Source organism: Acipenser ruthenus, chromosome 5 (assembly GCF_902713425.1).
Source record: "Acipenser ruthenus chromosome 5, fAciRut3.2 maternal haplotype, whole genome shotgun sequence".
Taxonomy (NCBI): domain Eukaryota; kingdom Metazoa; phylum Chordata; class Actinopteri; order Acipenseriformes; family Acipenseridae; genus Acipenser; species Acipenser ruthenus.
This window is the reverse complement of record NC_081193.1, coordinates 86,564,120-86,586,433: the sequence shown is the minus strand read 5'-3', so window position 1 is coordinate 86,586,433 and position 22,314 is coordinate 86,564,120. Positions and strand designations below refer to the sequence as shown.

The 22,314-nt window shown below is 39.2% G+C and overlaps 1 protein-coding gene across 2 annotated transcripts in view; it reads right to left on the bottom strand.

Moving 5' to 3' along the window:
• Positions 1-736: 736 nt before the first annotated feature.
• Positions 737-22,314, bottom strand: part of LOC117402738 (GTP cyclohydrolase 1) — a 37,039-nt gene continuing 15,461 nt past the window's right edge. The window contains exons 3-9 of one of the 2 annotated variants that reach the window (XM_059024706.1): positions 19,008-19,260; positions 15,510-15,680; positions 8,572-8,681; positions 7,905-7,960; positions 4,441-4,472; positions 3,018-3,102; positions 737-2,019 (exon numbers count right to left, since the gene is read on the bottom strand). In XM_059024706.1, the coding sequence (XP_058880689.1) occupies positions 1,893-2,019; positions 3,018-3,102; positions 4,441-4,472; positions 7,905-7,960; positions 8,572-8,681; positions 15,510-15,680; positions 19,008-19,167 (741 nt within the window). In that variant the 5' untranslated portion in view covers positions 19,168-19,260 and the 3' untranslated portion in view covers positions 737-1,892. Of the gene's footprint in view, positions 2,020-3,017; positions 3,103-4,440; positions 4,473-7,904; positions 7,961-8,571; positions 8,682-11,568; positions 12,213-15,509; positions 15,681-19,007; positions 19,261-22,314 lie in introns of those variants that run through there. The other variant, XM_034004166.3, reaches the window with a different exon arrangement.

The window sequence follows — 22,314 nt, the reverse complement described above, 5'->3', positions numbered from 1 at the left end:
CTAGGAAAACACTAACAAATGATTTCCTGAGATCGATTCTGTAGTGATGGCTTTCTGCATGAGGTATTAAGTTTTACATTGTGTGTGTGTGTGTGTGTGTGTGTGTATTTTATAGTTAACTTGTTTTTAATCATTCTGTTTAAAATGTGTGTGGATGTGCTTTTATAGTTGTTTCAATGCAGTATTGTCCAAGTTTAAAATCCTCTCATTACACGTGGCTGACCCTGAGATGGGGGGGAGGTATTTTAAAACACAAGATTAAAAAAAAATCCTACAGAGGAAGTATGTCGTAGGCACGCTGTGTGTAATAAGAGAACGACTACCTCGATTATTGGACAGAAACCAGTCGGGTTGAAGGGGAGTCGACAATTGACTTGCATTTCCATCTGCTTAGTGCTTCCCCAGAGTACCTGAGAGATTAGAGGTAGCACACAGGGTCTGGCACTCCCCTTCCTTTCATTTTGTGCTCCCTATCCAAACCCTTTTAGACTGACACATGTGTTGGTAAGCTCTCACACATGCTGTGAAATTGATTGCTTCAGTGACCAGGCACTACGCAGATAAAAACGAATGTTTAAAAATCAAACATTGGCATATTGGAAGCCTGGACAGAGCTGAAGTTCAGGAACTACGCTTCCTAATTACCGTTACAACAGTATGAGCAAATCCTTCAAACAATTTCAATACATCACTTGGTTCTGGGTAGAAAAACACCACATTAGACCACAGTACAACGTTATGGCACAAAACTGAATATTTATTAGGGAAAGACAGCATAATACAGTATTTAAAAACAGTTGCTGTAAACGTGAAGACAAGGGTTACATAAAAGGCAGTGTTTACTGTTAAAAGAGTTACATCAAGCATTTCAAACAGGAGATCAGACATTCAGAGAGCCGACTAAACGCAACGTTACAAAGTGAAAGGTGTACCTCAATAACACCAAGGATCTGCAAGGCCACAGGAATACTCAGACAGACAATTCTGGTCTTTGATAACAGGTGCAATTCACTGAGTGTTGAAAATACCCTTACAGCTACTACCGAACACTCAGGGTAAAACCTTCTTTTAAAATGTGGGTTACATGTATTGACAAATTACAACCTTCATAACAGGCCACGTTTCTTACCTGTCTAAACTGAACCTAGATCTTTAATTCACACTTGATTTAAACTTGATGTAGAAAACAGCTCCATTCTGGTGTGACGTAACATCACAAAGTAGCAGATTGTACTCTTGATATTCACTTAAATATGTAAAATGATACTCATATGTGCCAATGTTATCAATATTGCACACACATTTTCAAGGCACAGGTCACTGAGAAAACCAATCTGTTTCTGTACTAGTGACTGCAGAGTTTCTCCAGAAATACAATCCACTGAAAGAACATTCCTTGTGTAAGAAAGCAGAAACACACCTGCACCAATAAGTAGTAACACTATTAAAGAGTTTTGCTAAACAGCACTAAGTAATCCGATTGGAATTGGAATGTTGAATAAGGCTTCTTAAAATGAGTTCTTGTGACGTGAAAAAAACACGTTCCCCATTTTCGGCTTTTGGAATGAAGCCATGTAAATGTGGGGGTATTTTCAATATGATTCATAATGTTATTGCTGTTTAGTTTTTGTTTAGTTTTTTTATGACAGTTTTTATTTTAATAAAAAATAGTTACTAATATTTTCTGCCACTCATACAGTAGAAACATGTCCTCCCTACTGCCAGTGCTTGTCAGAGGTTAAAAATGTTACCCAGTAACTATGTTAAAAACAGCACTATAAAAAGAGATGGCGAGAGAGGGGAAGATGGGTCTCCCTGCGACGCCTGTGCAGAAAGGGCTCCTGTTTCCTGAGTGCTCTGGGAGTCCCGGTTCGAGGTAGGGTAGGGGCGGCTCAGCTCCTCACCAGCGAGAGGAACTCTTCCCGGGTCTTGGGGTCCTCTCTGAACACCCCCAGCATGGTGCTGGTGATGGTCCGGCTGTTCATCTTCTGCACGCCCCTCATCACCATGCACATGTGACTGAGGCACAAGGGATAGAGACAGGAGTGTGAGTCACCCTTCTTACAGCCTCCTTCAGGACCTCTTCCTGCTGTTATAGAATTACACTGCCAGTGCATTTTGAGAATGCGTCATTAAGGGCATTTATTCTTCTAAATTCTGGATCCCCGCAAAAGCAGCTATAAAATGCATGTTTCTACAGCTATGGCCAACAGTTTTGCTCACCTATAATTTTAGGAGATAATTAAAAAAATATATATAAATATATATATTATATATATATATATATATATATATATATATATATATATATATATATATATATATATATATATATATATATATATGAACATAAATTAGATCTTTTATTTAACATCATGTAAATCAAAGAAACTGCAAAAATATATTGCAAAAGTCTACTGGAAGTCATAACAGTAGTAAAGTATTTCACATTAGTTTTCAAAATGTTAACATTTCGATTTTTGTCAGTGTTTTGCTAAGTATATGGAAAGCTACAAAGCGGTATGTAATTCAGTATGTGAATGTAACATTATTCAGCATGTTTCATTCGACTTTCATTCGACATTCAAATTAGTTAAATCTATAGGGTGATGCAAAACTTTTGGCCATAGCAATGCAACATGCAGTTCTAAAATGGATTCTTTTTTTTACCTGGTAAAATATTTTAAACTAATAGTAAAAATAAAAAAAGCTTTAGCGTTATACAGTTCATCTTTTTGTTTACTTGGTGACTTTTTTTAATTTATTTTTTTATTAACAGTCAACAACTAAAATGTTAACCAATTATGAATTGTTTCTAAATGATGAGTCCAAATATTTATACGCTTTTAAAAAGCACTGTTCTCTTTCAAATAGCTTGAAAACCTTTTCACTGACAGGATCAACTTAGAGTTGACTTACTTTAATCGAAGTGGGGCTGCACTTGCCTGGAAAATCATTTACAGGTCAACAGTAAAACAAACATGTTATTAGCATGTTATTAATGGTAAATTACTTACGCAGCCTCAATAACTACTGCTACTCCTGCTGGATTCAGAGCCTCTGTGATCGCCAGTGCTATCTGCTTTGTTAGTCGTTCTTGAACTGCAACAAACACAGACATGTCGATATTATATGCTGTTAATGCAGGGGTGTTGCATAACGGTGATCCATTCCTGGTCAGACACACCTGAGCCTGTTACCTAGAGGCTGGGGCTGATCAAGCGTGTATGAAAACCTGGAAGGGCTGAAATTGCTATGCATCAGGAGTCCATCCTTGAAATACAATGTAAAATGAACTCAACACTTGTAAAGCTTTAGCAAGATTAAGCAAGATCTATAACTAGGGCTTCGGTTTTTATCAATGTCATTTTTCTGCACCTAATTTTAGCTATTTTCGTGTTTTATGTAATTTTTTTATTTTATTTTTTTCGGGCTTTCACTTTTTATATACTGTATGAAATTATTGTTTTCGATTACTTTCCAAAATGCTTGGGCAGTTTTTTTCTGTCACAATATGTATAGTAACTGGACAGTACTTGCACACTTAAGTTGTCCCTTCTTTCCTTTGCTGTCTTCCACAACGAAATCCCTCTGGTCACGGGTACATTCTTCTGGGGTTTTTCCATTTTGTCACAATTTGCAATTTTGTTTTAAATTCTCCCTAGAACTGTAATATAGCTTTAAATTCTAATTGTAATCTCGTTTTAAAGTATTCAGAACAAATCAATGATAGATATAAGTCAGGGAGGCGGGACATTGCCCAGCTGCATTGGGAAAGGTCGATTTTTTTGTAGTAGTTTTTTTTTTTTTAATGGGAAATTAAATTGAATGAATTGAGTAACTATTTCTAGTGTTTTTCCGGTGTTTATTCGCTATACACAGATTTCATTGTTTTATATTGGAGGTGTTTTATCGTTTATCGGTTAAAACCGAAAACCAGAAGCCCTATCTACAACCTATACTAATAGCCACAAAACCGAGTGCACAACAGGCACCTGCACACAATAGTACGTTGATAATACAATTAACAGTGTCTGCCAAAATACATGTTTGGCTTGTAATGTCTGTGTACTGGCCTTTGTTTTGAAATCTATGACATTTCCATCATCACAATGAAAGCAGTCAGTTAAACTTGGTCTAATTCATTCACAGTGCTTTCCTTCCAGCATGTTTTCCTGTCTTTGGCATTCGAGGCTCACATAGCCACTTCCACCATCATTGTGAGTTGGAGAAACCCATTCCTGCCAGGGAGCTGCAATCCTAACTGGGCTGACAGAGTCCCAATTCATCTTGATATCTGCTGCTGTGATGGAAGCAAACAGGACTGGTTCCAAAGCACTTTCAGATAAAAATGTGACAGTTCCCGATTCTATTCCAGTGTAAGTATACGTCTTATTAGTTTCTAGTCACTACCAGTACACCGATATTTCAACATTTTACCTTGAAGTCTGCGGCTGAAGATTTCAACAATCCTAGAAGATAAAAGAAAGGAAAGAGAAAACACTTTTAATAAACAGCGTTGGGGATTAATATTGGACAGAGCATCTGACACTCAATCTGCTTGCAAACTGAGGTCCCTGAGTGTACAATGCCCTAGTGAACTTTGAAAAGCACTGTCCGTGTAAATCATTTATTTCTTTTAGAGAATCTATTATGCAAGAATAATGTTCTTTGCCCTGTTTCATATCAGCCTCAGTACTGCTACATCACACTCGGCCTGTATTGGTAGCATTCTTTCAGATAGGCAGAACATTACAGAACTCTTATCAGCAAAGAGTTACATCACTGCTAGACTCAAGCTAGTACCAGAGACACAAACTGATTTCAAAGAATCCTCATTAAGGAGGGTGGGTAAGAGAAGCCTCAACCTGGGCGTTACATTGTGAGTACACAATGACGTAATGTTTCAGCGCTACGTGTCGGGTGCCTCATTATTATAACAGTTACCTTGTGCAGTTTGGGCGACTTCTGTCTGCTCAAACTGTGCAAAATGTTTTCTATTATAATAAGATACACCCTACACCTGACATAATAACTTATTATAAATTACAAGAATGAAGATTGTACTCATAAACTACAATAAAACTTGGAAAAACAACTTTATTTTTCTTAACTTTAGAATTGGGACACATGTTCACAAGATGTTTTAGTGGAAGTTTGACAGTGATGGGTCGATTTCTAGAATGTGATTATTAATATTTAAATGTTATGGCTTATGATTTAGTGCACGCCACAATCACGGTATTAAAATCTTTTTTTTTCTATAATATATACAGCTTACAAATGAATAGGGTACAATGAGGCAGCACATACAGTAACAGCTACAAGAACCTGGCTGCAGGGATCAGCTCTAGTGTTTCTGCTGCAAGTGGTATGAGATGCAAAAAGTTCACATGGAAACGGAACTCCGGGAATTAAAAAGCCACTTTTATCCTTATGGAGTCAAGGAGAAGCTAAATGCATGCCTGTGTTCGCATGGGTATCACATGTTATTCTAAACAATGTCTACTGCTGCACTGTCAGCAACATTCTAGGCACCCTTCCAGGGGGCGACACAACTAAATACAGTTATCATAAACACCATTTACTCTCATTTGTATGACAAACACACTCAGGGCTGAAGGGAATGCCGTCGACACTATCAAAACCAGTTGAAAGGGCTGGCCAGAGAGGTTTTGTTACTGCGAACTGGAAGTGACAATCCTTATTGTCCCGGGCTGTGTCTTGTGTGCATCAGTAAAGAAACAAGCGGTGACCCGATTGCTCAGCTGCTAAGCTCACAGTCTATGATAACAGAAGAACGCAGCCACTCGTGAATAACGATAACTGCAGTCTTGAATTCTCATGAATCAAGTCAACTGTTCAAGCCCCAGCCGCGCTGTTTATTTGAGGCGATCAAAGTTTAAAAAGCAGCCCAGTCTAGTTTACCATGGGAAGAACATTTGCTCTGCTTCTGCTATATATATATACAGTACTGTGCAAAAGTTTTAGGCAGGTGTGAAAAAATACTGTAAAGTAAGAATGCTTTCAAAAATAGACATGTTAATAGATTATATTTATCAATTAACTAAATGCAAAGTGAGTGAACAGAAGAAAAATCTAAATCAAATCCATATTTGGTGTGACCACACTTTGCCTTCAAAACAGCATCAATTCTTCTAGGTACACTTGCACAAAGTCAGGGATTTTGTAGGCATATAGTCAGGTGTATGATTAAACAATTATACCAAACAGGTGCTAATGATCATCAATTCAATATTTAGGTTGAAACACAATCATTAACTGAAACAGAAACAGCTGTGTAGGAGGAATAAAACTGGGTGAGGAACAGCCAAACTCAGCTAACAAGCTGAGGTTGCTGAAGACAGTTTACTGTCAAAAGTCATACACCATGGCAAGACTGAGCACAGCAACAAGACACAAGGTAGTTATACTGCATCAGCAAGGTCTCTCCCAGGCAGAAATTTCAAGGCAGACAGGGGTTTCCAGATGTGCTGTCCAAGCTCTTTTGAAGAAGCACAAAGAAACGGGCAACGTTGAGGACCGTAGACGCAGTGGTCGGCCAAGGAAACTTACTGCAGCAGATGAAAGACACATCATGCTTCCCTTCGCAATCGGAAGATGTCCACCAGTGCCATCAGCTCAGAACTGGCAGAAAACAGTGGGACCCTGGTACACCCATCTACTGTCCGGTGAAGTCTGGTCAGAAGTGGCCTTCATGGAAGACTTGCGGCCAAAAAGCCAAACCTCTGACGTGGAAACAAGGCCAAGCGACTCAACTATGCACGAAAACACAGGAACTGGGGTGCAGAAAAATGTCAGCAGCTGCTCTGGACTGATGAGTCAAAATTTGAAATATTTGGCTGTAGCAGAAGGCAGTTTGTTCGCCGAAGGGCTGGAGATCGGTACACGAATGAGTGTCTGCAGGCAACAGTGAAGCATGGTGGAGGTTCCTTGCAAGTTTGGGGCTGCATTTCTGCAAATGGAGTTGGGGATTTGGTCAGAATTAATGGTCTCCTCAATGCTGAGAAGTACAGGCAGATACTTATCCATCATGCAATACCATCAGGGAGGCATCTGATTGGCCCCAAATTTATTCTGCAGCATGACAACGACCCCAAACATACAGCGAAAGTCATTAAGAACTATCTTCAGCGTAAAGAAGAACAAGGAGTCCTGGAAGTGATGGTATGGCCCCCACAGAGCCCTGATCTCAACATCATCGAGTCTGTCTGGGATTACATGAAGAGAGAGAAGCAACTGAGGCTGCCTAAATCCACAGAAGAACTGTGGTTAGTTCTCCAAGATGTTTGGGCCAACCTACCTGCCGAGTTCCTTCAAAAACTGTGTGCAAGTGTACCTAGAAGAATTGATGCTGTTTTGAAGGCAAAGGGTGGTCACACCAAATATTGATTTGATGTAGATTTCTTCTGTTCACTCACTTTGTATTTAGTTAACTGATAAATATAAACTATTAACATGTCTATTTTTGAAAGCATTCTTACTTTACAGCATTTTTTCACACCTGCCTAAAACTTTTGCACAGTACTGTATATGTTTAGTGTACAGTGCATGCAAGTTTCACTTTGTCTGTGCAAATGCAATTATGACTTGCATCCTTCACCTATTACTATTAGCTAATATTATACATCATGTGTAGGAAATCACCCCATATGAAAATTCCACCTTGTCTACAGAAGATATTGTTCAGATGTTCATGTGTTGTGTGGAGGGTGTCTTATCATAAGAGACCTCATTTCACACAGTGAGCTGTCCGAACTGTGTCATCCTCTCTGGCCCATACAGCTTGAAAAGACATCTATTATACAAGAGACTCTACACAACATTAACAGAGAATGGTTCTGCATCACACCTGAATAGGTTGCGCACTGTTTACACCTTACCTTGCCAGTTTGCTCAGTCCAACAACCCTTTTGTTTGGGAGATATCCTATGTGAACCTGCAGATTTAACAAGAGATCACATTAGGAGATCAGACAGCCTTCGTTGGTCTGTAATATCATGTTAATTACTGCCAATCGATTACATTATGACACTAAATGAAAGTTTTACCCCAAGAAGAATTAATGATCCTAATTAAAAAACAACAATGATGCTTTATTTTTCATGATGGGGTCAAACATTTGCTTTGGCTCTCATTAGTATAAATAATCTTTATTGCAAGACCAGACAATGGACTGGGTTCCTGTGCACCGGGTGAGAAAAAACAAATAGGACTTGTGAGAAAGTGGTTGTGTGAACGAGACGGAGACGTTGTAAAGGCTTGGTTACAGCAATGTCGACTCGGTTAAACAGTGTTTCTTGGGAGTCTTCATTTCTTGGTTTATGAAGCAGCATATTTGGAAAGCTTGGAAGTTTGTTTTTTACTAGTATCACTGTAGTTGATTTGTTCATTGCAAACCACTCAGATCTGCAGAGGTGGATGTACAACAGAAGCATTGAAGTTTACAAGCATGGTTAAACTTGGACCTCCAGTTCTAATGCAAGGGTTACCCTGGAGAGGCAGAGGACTGGAGCTCAAGGCAGGATGCAAAGTAAACTCGTGCAGTACCTTGCCGAAGAACGGCACCAGGTGATGCTCGCACAAGGAGAACATATCAATGTCCTTCACCATCACCATCTCATCATGGTCTTCATCAAAGATGGCATCATTGAGGATATCTGCAACAAAACACAACCCAAGCACCAGTTCCCAGTTATTAACTAATGCAAAACTTCTTAACCCCTAATCTCTCCCCACCTGCCACCCCACAAAAAAAAAGGCCAAACTAGGATTTGAATGCTAATCTCCTTGTCCCCGGTCCTAACGACAACATTTGGGTTACACAACCTATTTTCTAATTAAGCAAAACAATTGCAACAGGCATTACAACATTCAGTTAAAAGGCAGATCTGAAGCAGGGAGTCTGCTGTTGTCATGGCCTTGTATTGGCATGGCAACTACATCAGGACTGGAAGTGAATCACACCCTTTTAAAATCTGCACTCCTTCATACTTATGACAGACTTAGAGCTAGGCTTCTTAAAATAGAAAAGCAAAGAGACTTGTGATTCATAGAGGCTTATTGTGTTTTTGTTTAGTTTTGTATACAGTATGTACTACCAGTGTGGACCGTAATGCATTTTGAAGTGGATATGCAGTTCAGAGCCAAAAAATGTAATTCTACTGATTTATATAAAACAAAGACTGCATTAATGCCTGAACTGCATCACTTAACTTAGAGGTGAATGCTTAAGTTATACTTAGTGTTCCGCGTTTCCGGTTAATTCGGAATTTTACCGAAAAATTACAGGATTTTTTTTTTTTTAACTGGACGTCGGTTTTTATTCATTTATACCCGATTTTTGTTTATTATTCAATATTATCCCCGTACTATTTTCTAGTAAATACACAATAATGTGATTAAAATGCTGTTTTATTTTGACTCAGACTTCGTAATAAGCAGCACTACACTGTGGGTGCGTTCACGCAGATCATTCTGCACAGATTCTATGCACAATCTGACCAGTTTAGCCAATGGGTGCGTTCACGGAGACCATTCTTAGAAGATCATTGGCTAAACTGGTCAGATTCTGCACAGAATCTGTGCAGAATGACCTCCGTGAACGGACCCTTATCCTCGGATACAGCAGACGTTTAGAGGTCAGAGGATCAAACGTTCAACTGTGGTTCTCTGTCACTTCACAAACACACTATCACCTGATTACCTTGACCAATCAAAGTCTGATCATTGTGGCAATTGCTGGGCGTAGTACTACTAGTTTGATCAAAAACTAAATTGAAATACTTACACGAAAATATAATATTTTGGAATGGGAGAAAACGTAAATCAGTTTATGAATATTCAAAAGAAAACGAATGTTTCGAAGAATACAAAAATAAAAAAAATAGCAGGAGTGGGTCAGATGAGGCAGAGGATGCATAGCGCTGCAAATACTGCTGCATTGAGGTACATGTTCGCACTGACAATAAAAGAACATACTGAAAAATAAGAGACACATTAAACCAAAACAAGAAAGTGAACTGAGGAGACAAGCAATCCATTTATCCTGCTTTTACACGCGCTTTAATAAAAAGAGAGCGCAGAATGACTGTGTTAATGAGGAGTTAGTCAGAGTGCTGTGCTTTGCTGGACGGCCACTGTTTGTTGCAGAGCGGTATGCATCGGTGACTTCGTGCAACAGTACTGTCTGTCCATCAGCTAAAACACTACCTAACGCCGACAATATTAATCGTAAATATTTGACAGAAAATGGTGATGCGTTAATTGGTAAACTTACCATGTCCTGTGTGATTTTTGACACGTCTTCCGATGACTTGCACCACCCAGTTCTGTCAATTTTATTTTATTTTTTATGATTTGAAGGCGAATAAACCTGGCTTGTTTTGTGCTGATGTCATGTTCTTACCTATTAGATACTGTTTCCTTCAGCACAGCGATTGCTCAAAAGTTAGCGAAGTACCAGCTAACATGGGAAAATGTGACCTCGCACAGATTCTGCTTCATCATAGACCTACATGCCAGGGGCATTAAACCTAATGAGGAACCAGAACTGCTACCCATCATATTCAACGTGTGAAGTGTGTAGACTGAGATTCCCCCCCCCCCCCCCCCCGATTTTATCCCTATTTTAATATATATCAAATAAACTCCGAAAAAATCCCGGAAAACAGAAAACGCAGAACACTAGTTATAATGTACAGGTGCCTTTTCCTAATGTTTAAATTACAGGCCCCTTTCACACTGGGTGCCACAATATCAGCATGGTGCTACGTGACATAACATAGGGTTAAAAACAATACAGGTGTGTGTGTAGCACAATCCAGCCACACAGCTCAGGTCTGTGCACTGCGGGGTGCAGAACCCTCCAAGACAGCAGCCCTTTCAAATAGTATGTCTGCTTGTCTGGTCGCTCAGGGCTTTCCCTGGAACCCTTGATTTGTTTAGGACAGAAATAATGTATATAACTTGCAATTAAAGATATATAACTTGCAACTGCCCAAGAAAGCAGCAGTGTGGAGTAGCGGTTAGGGCTCTGGACTCTGGACCGGAGGGTCGTGGGTTCAATCCCTGGTGGGGGACACTGCCGCTGTACCCTTGCGCAAAGTCCTTTAACTCGATTGCTCCAATAAAACCCAACTGTATAAATGGGTAATTGTATCTAAAAAATATATGATATCTTGTAAAAATTGTAAGTCGCCCTGGATAAGGGCGTCAGCTAAGAAAGAAATAATAAAGCATGTTGCAGTGTACACTAGAGCGCGTGGCAGCTCACAAGGACAAAGGGGAAGAACATTTTACAGACATACTATTGCTCTGCGGGGTTAACTGCCTATGCACTGTCATCGCTGCTGATACTGTATAACCGTACCCTCATAACCCGACCTTGTCAGGGTGGCAGACTAGCTGTGGGCAAACAGGATTAAACAGAGCAATGCCAGTACGCACAAGTTAGCGAACGGTAAAGCAGTAGCACCAGCCCCTGCCAGAAACGGTTTCGTTGTTTTATTAAATACTGGCACGGTTTAATAATGTCTATTAACTTACCGTAGATGGTTTCGTGGTAGCCTTTGGTTAGAAACTGCATGGCGTTGGCCGCTCTCCGGGGGGTCAGAAGCAGCCCCTGACGGTCTGTGTTCTCCCCGAGCCCCTTCAGGATGGTGCTGTACGCCGCCTCCAGGGCTGGTAGTTTGGACTCGTCTTCGCTCTCCTTGCGGGACTTCTCGTGTTTATTCTGCACGGCCGCCTTCTTTGACTCTATCATGGCTTGCTCACTGAACCCGTTGTGGCAATTGTATTCCGCTACAATGTTCCCATTGCAAACTCTGTTCATTTCTGCAGCTGCCTTCTGATATTCCATTTTTTAATGATCTTTTTTATTTATTTATGTATCCCTGTTATATCTGGAGCAGGAGTAGTTGTAGCAGTCGCAGTAGTCGTAGTAGCTAACTAGCTACAACAGCTGCCGTGGTTTTGTTTTATCACCTAGCTCAGTCTGCAGGTACAGTTCTGTCCCCATCCCGTTAGCTCTATTTATACAGCAGAGTATTAACCATGGCGAATCTCCTTTCAGGATATCGCACGTTGTCGGTGACGTCAGAGATGTGTCTGTCAGTGCAGTTCCACGCTGATCCTTTGAAATTACCGCACCTTTGTTCTACCAACAGATTCCCCGCACATAGAAGCGGTCTGCATTTCAGCTGACAGATTGATTAAATATTAATAATAATTATAATTTAAAAAAAAATATCAATTGTTGATTTATGCCAGCGGAAGTACACGGCTGTAATGCGAACAGATTTGCCTTTATTATTATTATTATTTATTTCTTAGCAGACTTACAAACGCAAGCAAATACAAATACATTCAAGTGTTACAATACAAGTAATACAATAAGGGCAAGAAATACAATAATTTTTTTTCAAGTGTGACAAACCACAATTCAATAATACAGCAGATAATAGTGATAGTTACATCAGGATATGATTAAATAGTGATAGTTACATCAGGATATGATTAAGTACAAAATACTACAGGTTAAACACTTGGCAGATTACAATATTCTGAAGTACAGGATTAAATGCAGTAAAACAGGGGGCAGATAAGAGCAAAATAAAGCACATTTAAATGAAGGGCGATAGTGTCCCAGGATACAACAGAGGAGTTCTACAGGTGCTGTTTGAAGAGGTGAGTCTTAAGGAGGCGCCGGAATGTGGTCAGGGACTGGGCAGTGCTGACATCTGTAGGAAGGTCGTTCCACCACTGCGGAGCAAGGGTGGAGAAGGAGTGGGCTCTGGAGGCAGGGGAGCGTAGCGGAGGTAGAGCCAGTCTTCTAGTGGAGGCGGAGCGGAGAGGTCGAGTGGGGGTGTAGGGAGAGATGAGGGTCTGGAGGTAGCTGGGTGTAGTCTGGTCAAGGCATCTGTAGGCTAGTACAAGAGTCTTGAACTGGATGCGAGCGGTGATCGGGAGCCAGTGGAGTGAGCGGAGTGGTGGAGTAGCGTGGGCGAAGCAAGCTAGAGAGAACACCAGGCGGGCAGCAGAGTTCTGGATGAGCTGGAGCGGACGGGTGGCAGACGCAGGGAGGCCAGCCAGGAGGGAGTTGCAGTAGTCTAGGCGGGAGAGTACCAGGGCCTGGACCAGGAGCTGTGTAGCATAGTTGGTGAGGAAAGGTCGGAATCTTCGGATGTTATTATTATTATTATTATTATTTATTTCTTAGCAGACGCCCTTATCCAGGACGACTTACAATCGTAAGCAAAAACATTTCAAGCGTTACAATACAAGTAATACAATAAGGGGATGAAGATGAAGGGGAGTAGAGCAGGAGCAGCAGCTTGAAAGAGATGAGTGGGGAGGGGGTCCAAGGCACACGTGGTGGGTTTGTGACCCTGGAGCAGGGAGGAGAGGTCAGAGTCTTGATGCTTGCTACACAGTCAGCACATGATTACACGGTTTGGGTTTTGGGTTCGGCAATTCTCTGCTAGATTTGGAGGTTATGATCACAAGCAGACATGCCTGGTGCAGGCTGTTTAACGCATTTCTAGAAATATTTATGTCAACTTTAGAATTTTCTTGGAAAAGTATCAATAAAAGTGCAAGAAAGGGCTTATAATTTTCAGCATTGTGTCTCCAGTGGCCCGAGGATATGCAGGTTAGCTTCGATAGAGTTTTATTTAGCAGCTGACTGATTCGAATCCCAATTTTGTGTTTTTATATTTAAATGTATGGTTATAAATTAACATACGCAATGCAGGCTTTTGAATCCTGTTTGATCTCATACTGTATATGTTCACGTTTTTAAAATATGCATTTAAGTACACACACTAAGCAAAGAAGGTAAGACATACCGAAGAAACGGTTAAATGAAGTTAAATATAATCTTTGCAAATTGCCTCATTGACTTTATTTATATAGGATTCTGCTTTGATGATGCGCATTTTAATTGATGCACTGTTAACATTCATGTTTTGAATCCTGTTTCTTTTAAGCTATTATTTAACCAAAGCAATGCATGCTTTTGAATCAAATACATATTTCTTGCAACTGGCCTGTTTGCTTTCTTCTGTTATCCTGGTGATCGTGCTAAAAGTATTTACTGACCCTGATAGAAGTGGGTTTCTCTCTCTCTCTCTAGCATATAACCACACAGTGCTGTGTGAAGAATATTAGCTGCATTTTGATCCAATCAAAGCCAGAAAATCTTTGATTATGAAACAAAAATATTTTTGTTACAGATATTTTTTTCTCATGAATACTCTTGTAAAAGGTTTCCGTAGTAAAAGCACAGCAATGTGTAATAAAGCACCGTGAAAGCATGATAAAGCATAGGTAAGCATTGTAAAACCCAGAGGTATGGTAAAGCATATTACAAACAAAGGCAAACCATTGTAAACTATGGGAACTGCATAAGATAACAATGGAAAAAGCACGGGAAACTACAAAATTACCCTGCGTACTGCAAGCAAGTGTCTTAACCACAATGCAAAAGAGCCTGTTACATAGTGGATAATGCCTTCACCATTACACTGACAAACAAACACAAGGAACAGAGCCAGGTGGGAGGCTAATAGTTTGTTGGAACCCAAGTAACACTTTTTTGATATTAAATCAAATTCCAATTTGGAGTGATTGAACTTCGTTCAGTAACCCTGAACCTTGTTGCTGTTGGACTGTGATATACGATTGATGATGACGGCGTTTGTTTAAATGGAACGATTGTACTGCTCGCGAGTTTGTAACCTGTCACTAATTACCCAGCGGCCTCCAGGACAACTTCATGAAGGAGATAGAAGGAAGTAAAAAGGCTGTGTTTCTGGAATGTGTGTGTGTGTCTGTAGGGAATCATCCGCATTGTACGGTACATGGAGTGCAGGATGCGCTCTATAGCCTGGACGTCACCGGTTCGAGTCCAGGCTATTCCTTTGCCGACCGAGGACAGGAGCTCCCAGGGGGAAGCGCACAATTGGCCAAGCGCCGCCCGGGGGGGGGGAGGGTTAGGTCGACCAGTGTTCTCGGCTCACCGCGCACCAGTGACCCCTGAGTCTGCAGTGTGAAAAAAAGTCGGCTGACGGCACACGCTTCGGAGGACAGCGAGTGCTCGTCTTCGCTGCTCCCGAGTCAGCGCAGGGGTGGTAGGGTGAGCTGAGCTAAACAAAAATAATTGGACATTATTAAAGTGGGGAGAAAAAAAAAAACTAAATTGGCGACTACTAAATTTAAAACAATTAAAATAAAAAATATTACACGCCTAAACTGCAGCTTTTCCTGACTCAGTCTTATTCCTGCTGGTAACAGCTTAGGTCGTGACACTATCCTGTCACAGTTACACCTGTGATTGTTGGCAGGGACAGATTTAACCCCTTCCCTGCCAACCTTACACTTATTTACATAAGCAGGGCTTTTGCCCTGCCACACACCTTCCCCTATGTGTGCAGCACACATGGCTCCCACCGGCCATCTCCCCCCTTGAAACCCCAACCCCCTCCTACCTTGTCCGTTTTTCTCCCTCCGGATTCTTGTATGTGGGTTAGCAGGCGTGTGTGGTCGGGGTTGTGGTGGAGGTGTTCCCCTCGCCTTCTCCTTCGTCCGAGGTTGTTCTGGGTCTTCAGAAAGGGTCCCCCATTTAATCCCACTCTGACACCACCTGTGGCAAGATAGTGCTGTGGCCCAAGATGTTAGTTAAAGCACTATTTAATAAAGTTATTAAACTGCAGACGTCTTTTATTTATTTTACCAGAAGATTTACCCTTTAGACCGAGGCCTCGATTACAAGGGGCCCTGGAAAACAATAAAAAGACAATTACAACGTACAAACAACTAGGGCTGTGTTTGAAGGTTTGAAAGTTCATTCACTAGCCAGGAATTCGAAGGTAGTTTTAAACCTTTGAAGGTTCGTCAAGTTGCATTCATGCACTGTATGTTTTTTTTTCTGTTAACAGAAACCGTTTACAATGTGTGAATACTATAAATCACACATTAAATGTCAAAATTCGATCTTTTGATTTGTATAATGCATATTACGTAAACAAAAGTTGTATTAAAATCCACTACCAAATCATTATATATACGTAGCAACTCTATATGGCGCCGCTGCTATATATGGGGGGTACCTATAGTGGTTGTAGTGCTTCAATAAAATATGTACTGAATACCTAGTGTACAAGACAGTGTAAGAAGTGCTATGGTAGAATATGTTTGAAACATACTAAATATAGGGAAACACTAATCATTTTAACACCTTTTCTCAAGACTCAACAACATCGCTGTCATTCCAACTTCACGAAAACTAAAACAGCTACTGAAAACAACTTCTTGAAGAAAAGATCTTAATTCAAAAGAACAATAAAAAGACTTTGTTCCTACTAAATCTAAAAGTATGCTAAAGTTACTTAATATTAAGTGCTTTTTAAATCTACTTAAATTAGCGCTTCTTTGCTACAAGCATCACCTTAAGCACACAGGAAGTGTGGCTTTGTTGCATTGTGGGATATGGAGTCCTGAGAAAAAGCCATCTTGTTTTTCTTCAGAAATCCTTTAACTGAAAAGGACTACAAACCGAAGACAGGTTTATAAACTGAAACACTTTTTAACCACGAGGAGAAAGCTATATACAGTAATTCTTCATTGCAAGACTGTTTCAACTTTCTTCACATATAAGGACTGGTAACTAAACAACTTATGAATTTCCATGGTGCACAAATCAATTGTATGATTAATTCTGTTTAAACTGAGTATGGAGTAATATTAATCTATGCTGAATTACATGAATGCATATGAATGCATTGTTGAATATTGAATATATTTAGAATCTTAATTACAACTGAATATTTGGTTAATTTGTCTTGAACATACTTATATAATACGTGATTATACATTGAAAACTAATTACTACAATTTAATGCAATTTACTTTTAATCTTATTTTTGTAACTTTAATAAAAGAAGGTATTTTCTTTCAACAAGATTCGTCGTTTTTGTTTTTGTATGTTCAAACCAGCACTGATATATGAAAGCATTGAACTGAATCAAAGTTGAATATTGTCTAAGCCTTAAATCATATGCTGAATGAATCAATCACATTTAAAGCCAGAATTCGATGATTACTGTAGAATATATATTCATATGTTTAAGTTTTGATTGCACTTGGATATGAATATAGTTTTGATGGTGATATAGAAGGATATTGTGGTAACACCCTAAATCAGTGCTGCCCAAACCCAGTCCTGGAGAGCCCGTATCCAGCAGATTTTATAGGTAACCTTTAATCATTAATTGCTTAACACCTGGAACAATTTCATTGTGATCAATTAAGCAGGTGATTTGCTAAATTAAGTAATTGAGAGATCATTTAGAGATAATTTGGTACAAAAAATGAACCACCCTTTTCAGCCCTCAATGGCCTGGATTACATACTGGGAAAATGTCATGATTTATCTGTTTACTGTCATGACTTATTTAAGGTGGTACAGCTGAATTATACTTTTAGATAGTTTTGGTTTGTTTAACAATTCCTGCTTTGAAACTTCCTGTTGTATTTGATTTTTGTATAATGTATTACATTTGTATTCAAACATAAACTGAACATAAAGCAAAACTAACTAAAATTGTAATCCAGACTGTACCACCTTAAATATGTCATGACAGTAAACAAGTAAGTCATGACATTTTCCCAGCATGTAAACTGGCCTAATGACCAGAGTTCCCTTAATTGAACAAGTTATTTGCTTAATTGATCAATAACTTCCATGTGTTCCAAGTCTTTAGAAATAAGCGATTTAGGGTGACCTACAAAACTTACTGGATAGGGGCTCTCCAGGACCGTGTTTGGGCAGCACTGCCCTAGATCATTATAGTAAGGTATTGTTTCTACATAGCTAAAGAGTGTCTTGAGATAGTATCCACATACATCTTTACTTGTCTCAAGATAGATTAAGGATTTATTTTACATTTACTTTATGAATCAATCCCTCCACATAATTGGGGGCTCATTAAATTATCACCGCATCTGGAACGTCAAGAAACACAAATCTGGACGTCAACAACGGAAGGAAAAAACTCCAAAAAAAAGAACATCTAAAAAAACTGCAGTAAGGACACTGTCAAATTTTCTATGTACATTTAAACATTATTATTTCTGTGTGCGTTCTGTTTTCTGTTAATTGCGTGCTAAGTAGGCTACAGTAAAAAAGAAAATGCGCAAAAATCATTTAGTTTTAATTTAAAATAATCTTACTATTTTCACACTGTCACTGTACAGCAATGTGTGAAATACAGCAGCATAGTTTATTTTGTGTTACTGGTAGGCTAAAGTAAAAAGAAAGTGAGCTACCGGTATTCATTTGATTTTACTACTGTATAGGTCTGCTGTACAGATTTATTACAAAATGTTTTTTTTTTTTTGTTTTTTTTTTAATCGTACAACTCATGTCTCCAGACATGTCCGGTTTAACGAGGGACTACTGATTATGAAAACCTTTTTGATTTGGGGGTGAAGGTGGGGGAGCCCCCTGGAGGTCCATTGCCCAGGGCCCATAAAAACCTGGTGCCAGCCGTGCTTAATGTTAGTACATATGACGATGATGATGTGTCAAAGGGGAACACTCTGGAATACATCTGCATCATACAATACATACGTCTTTCTGTTGATTACATCGACACTCGCTGTGCATTAACAGACCTGGGATTGCAGCCTCGGTCTGTTCACTTCTACTCACATCCATCCATCCTATAAACCTACAAAAACCCACATAAACACTGCAGTCTAACTGTGTAGCTTTGAGTCACGTCATTGTCTTTAAAGACCTGAAAAAAAGCTACCTCCCAAAGAGTCTTGTCAGAGGCACCATCACTGCTAATCAAATGAACCTGCTCTCTGGTTCTGAGCTCCCATTAGAAATGGCCTTTAATTCAATACTCTGCCTGGGGCGGTCACGAGAGGCAGATAAAAAAATAAATATTAAAAAAGGTCACTGACACTTTTAGTCCCACCTGTCTTAGTTAACCTGGATGCGTTCCCATCGGAGACCTGCGTCGTCATTTGAAGGTTTGGAGTCTGCACACAAGCTCGTCTGCTTTCACTCCTGACCCCAGTGACAGAACCATTATCGTCTTCCTTCAGCGCTGTGGCAAGCCACTGGCCAAACAGCATGAATCAGAACAATAATTACATACCGAGAAGAGTACCCTGTCATTTCATTTTCAGCAAGGCTGGCAGCTGCCTCCTCTGTTAACTATCACCCAGCTGTGGAAACAATAGTTCGAGATTTATTTAGAAAAGATGAATTGTGAATTAAAGACACAGAATTTACAATACAGTCTTTTTTTTTGGTAGAGTTTTGGAAGAGTTTTGTTTCTTCATTGTTTTCTGAAGTGCTTCATGTTATTTTTCTGAAGAGCTACATGTTATTATCCTACACAAGGAAACTACTAAAGTATAAATCCATAAGAACAACACACCTTTTTAGATCACTAACCGTGGCATATTAAAGAACTCTGTGGCATTATCTGAACCTGTGGAATCTTAATCGTCAGCTTCTTTTGAGCGCTTCAAGATTCTAAAGAAATCACATGATGTGCTGACCTGCTGGTCCCACTGGTGCACAGTATAGTTGAATACCATGGTAGAAGCATAGCAAAGGGTATTATAAAGCACTGTGGAAACCATGGTAAAGCACAGGACATGCATAGCGTATGGAAAACTACCAAATTACTCTACAAATGGTTTAATTTCGCATATATTTGTGTATCTGTTCAGTAATGGTGCAGACGCCTGTAGAGTTAGCCAAGCGGTCTAAAAGGAAAGCATGCTGACAATAAAAGTTAGGTTTGCAACCCTTAAATCTTTGATCTTTTTTTAAGCAAATAGAATAGAACAGAACAGCTCCTTCTCCCCCTTTTATACCAACTCATGTAACTCCTCCCCTTGGAACCAACGAAGAATAGGCGAATAAACATTTTAAATGACTACTAAACTACTGCAATTGAAATACAGTTAAAACAACAATAAATCGAAAATCTAAAACTCATAAAACTCCCTACCTTAGTTAGGTAGCCCTGTCTGTGTTCTATAACAAGACATACGGCAATCTAATTTCACCTGCATCCTCTATACAGGACTTACGGTAAATTTGTTCCTTTCTCTTACATATTTCAACCTGCTTCAGCACCCCACCACATTTACAGGTAAGCACACAGTTTTATATGGTTTGCATTTTTTTTCTTTTGTCTATACCAGAGGTTAAAATTACAATTGACATCCAAAACAGGTATGCAATAACTGTTTAAAACAAAAGTCCAGTTTTAATGTTCACATAGTTCTCAAGCAAGGCTGTAGTTTTTATTTTGTTTACATGGGATGGAACTTGCACCATCACAACGCCTTTTTAAAAAAATGGTACAAATATGTGGAGATACTTAATGTTTCAACAGGAAGACTTTATGTAAAACACTTAGCACCATGTGCTGGTTACACACTAGTTAGTTTTTTTAATAATGATGAGTATGAAATTTCCTAAATAAGATTGAGGGTTTTTTTTTGCAATCAGTATTTAAGATACTACAAAATTATCTTCTACTCTTTAATTAGAAAGACAGATAGGGAAATGACAATGATGACAACGATGGCATCTACATTTTAAAATAAATAACGACATACTAAAGTTGTAGAAAACACTGTATCCTTGGCTGACCTTCTTTCTTAAAGACAGCACTTAGATTACTCAAGTATCAATACATGCTGCTGCTGCTCAGATTAATAGGTAATCTTACAGTCTGGCTCCTGTATGAAGGTGTGGAGCGTCATTGAATTGATCCTGGCGTGGAGCAGGATAATCTGCACGTGACATAACTAAACATTACCCTTAGAGAAACAAGGAGCATAGCGTTACACACACACACACACACACACACACACACACACACACACACACACACACACACACTCACATATATATACACACACAGTGCTGTGCAAAAGTCTTAGACATGTTGCATTTTTCTACTCTGAAGCATTATGAGCATCAACAATTTACTTAAAGCCTCCACTAGTGTTTTCTACTATTATAACAACCTTGACTTGCATAAAGAAGGAAAAACATTGAGTGCATATCTGAAGCATAATCAACAAGTAGAGAGAAACATCATCTGTAATTGACAAACCCAGGACTGGAAGACTCAAAAGCTGTCTAACAAGGATGAGCAATACTTGAAGATTATATACTTAAGGAATAGAAAGAAGACAAATGTCAAACTGACAACATTATTAGGACTTAGATTAAGATCTAATAACATTTTAGGTTTGAAATATGTGAAATATATGAAAATCCTAAGGGGTTCACAAACTTATAATTTCTAGAAAATTTTAAAACAACGAAATTTAGGAAGAATCAATTGTAGCAAAAGTTTTGCTTTTGTGGATGACAAAAAAAGTTATAAGAAACAGATGTCTGCAATTATTTATTTCAGCATTTTTTTTTTTGTTGCAAAACTCTAATGCTAATTCAAAAGTATTCATACCATTTGATGCTATGATAGTATTGTCTACAAGGTGCTTGAAATTTCAATATGATAATGCAAAACCTAATTCTAGAAAAGTCTACATCTCCTAACTTTACGGTACCTGGACAAGTTTCAGCAACACAAGAAACGGAGCCATGCACTGTGCAGTTAGACACAGACGTAAGGAGGCTATGGGTAATTGCTCCCTCTAGTGGAGGATAATTGTATAAGCATATCATTAATTTTTTCTTCATAACGGTTAAAAAGGTCTGAAAAACCATGAAAAGCTAGTCACTGTTTTATTATTAAAAACCATCAAACTGGGCACGTGTTTCAGTTTTAAATGCTTAATATGTACTTACTGAGTATTTATTTATATATATAAACAAATACACGCAAATAGCACCAAGTGACAGAGCCAGTGCAGGTGTCATATCTGCACAACGCTACAGCTTGAATTGCAGCATGCAGCTTGTTAAAGGGAAAAGCGCTCATCAAAAACGAAGAAGGTGCTGCTCTTAAAGGTGCGTATCTTGTAAAGGTAATCAAAGGTAAAGAGCAGTCCTTGCCATGTCTGAAGCATTGATATTACTTTAAGAAAACAGTTTTGAACCTAGTGAACATCGAGTAGTGTAAACTTAGCTACAGGAATGAACAGGGCAGAGTTGTTTCTTGTTTTATTCCGCGCAGAAAATGTGTCTTTGCCTTTGTGCTTGCTTCAAAATAGGATCCTCCTTCGGTTAATATATATATTTTTTACTCAAAACAATAATTTACCTGCCCCTGCATGTAAACAAGT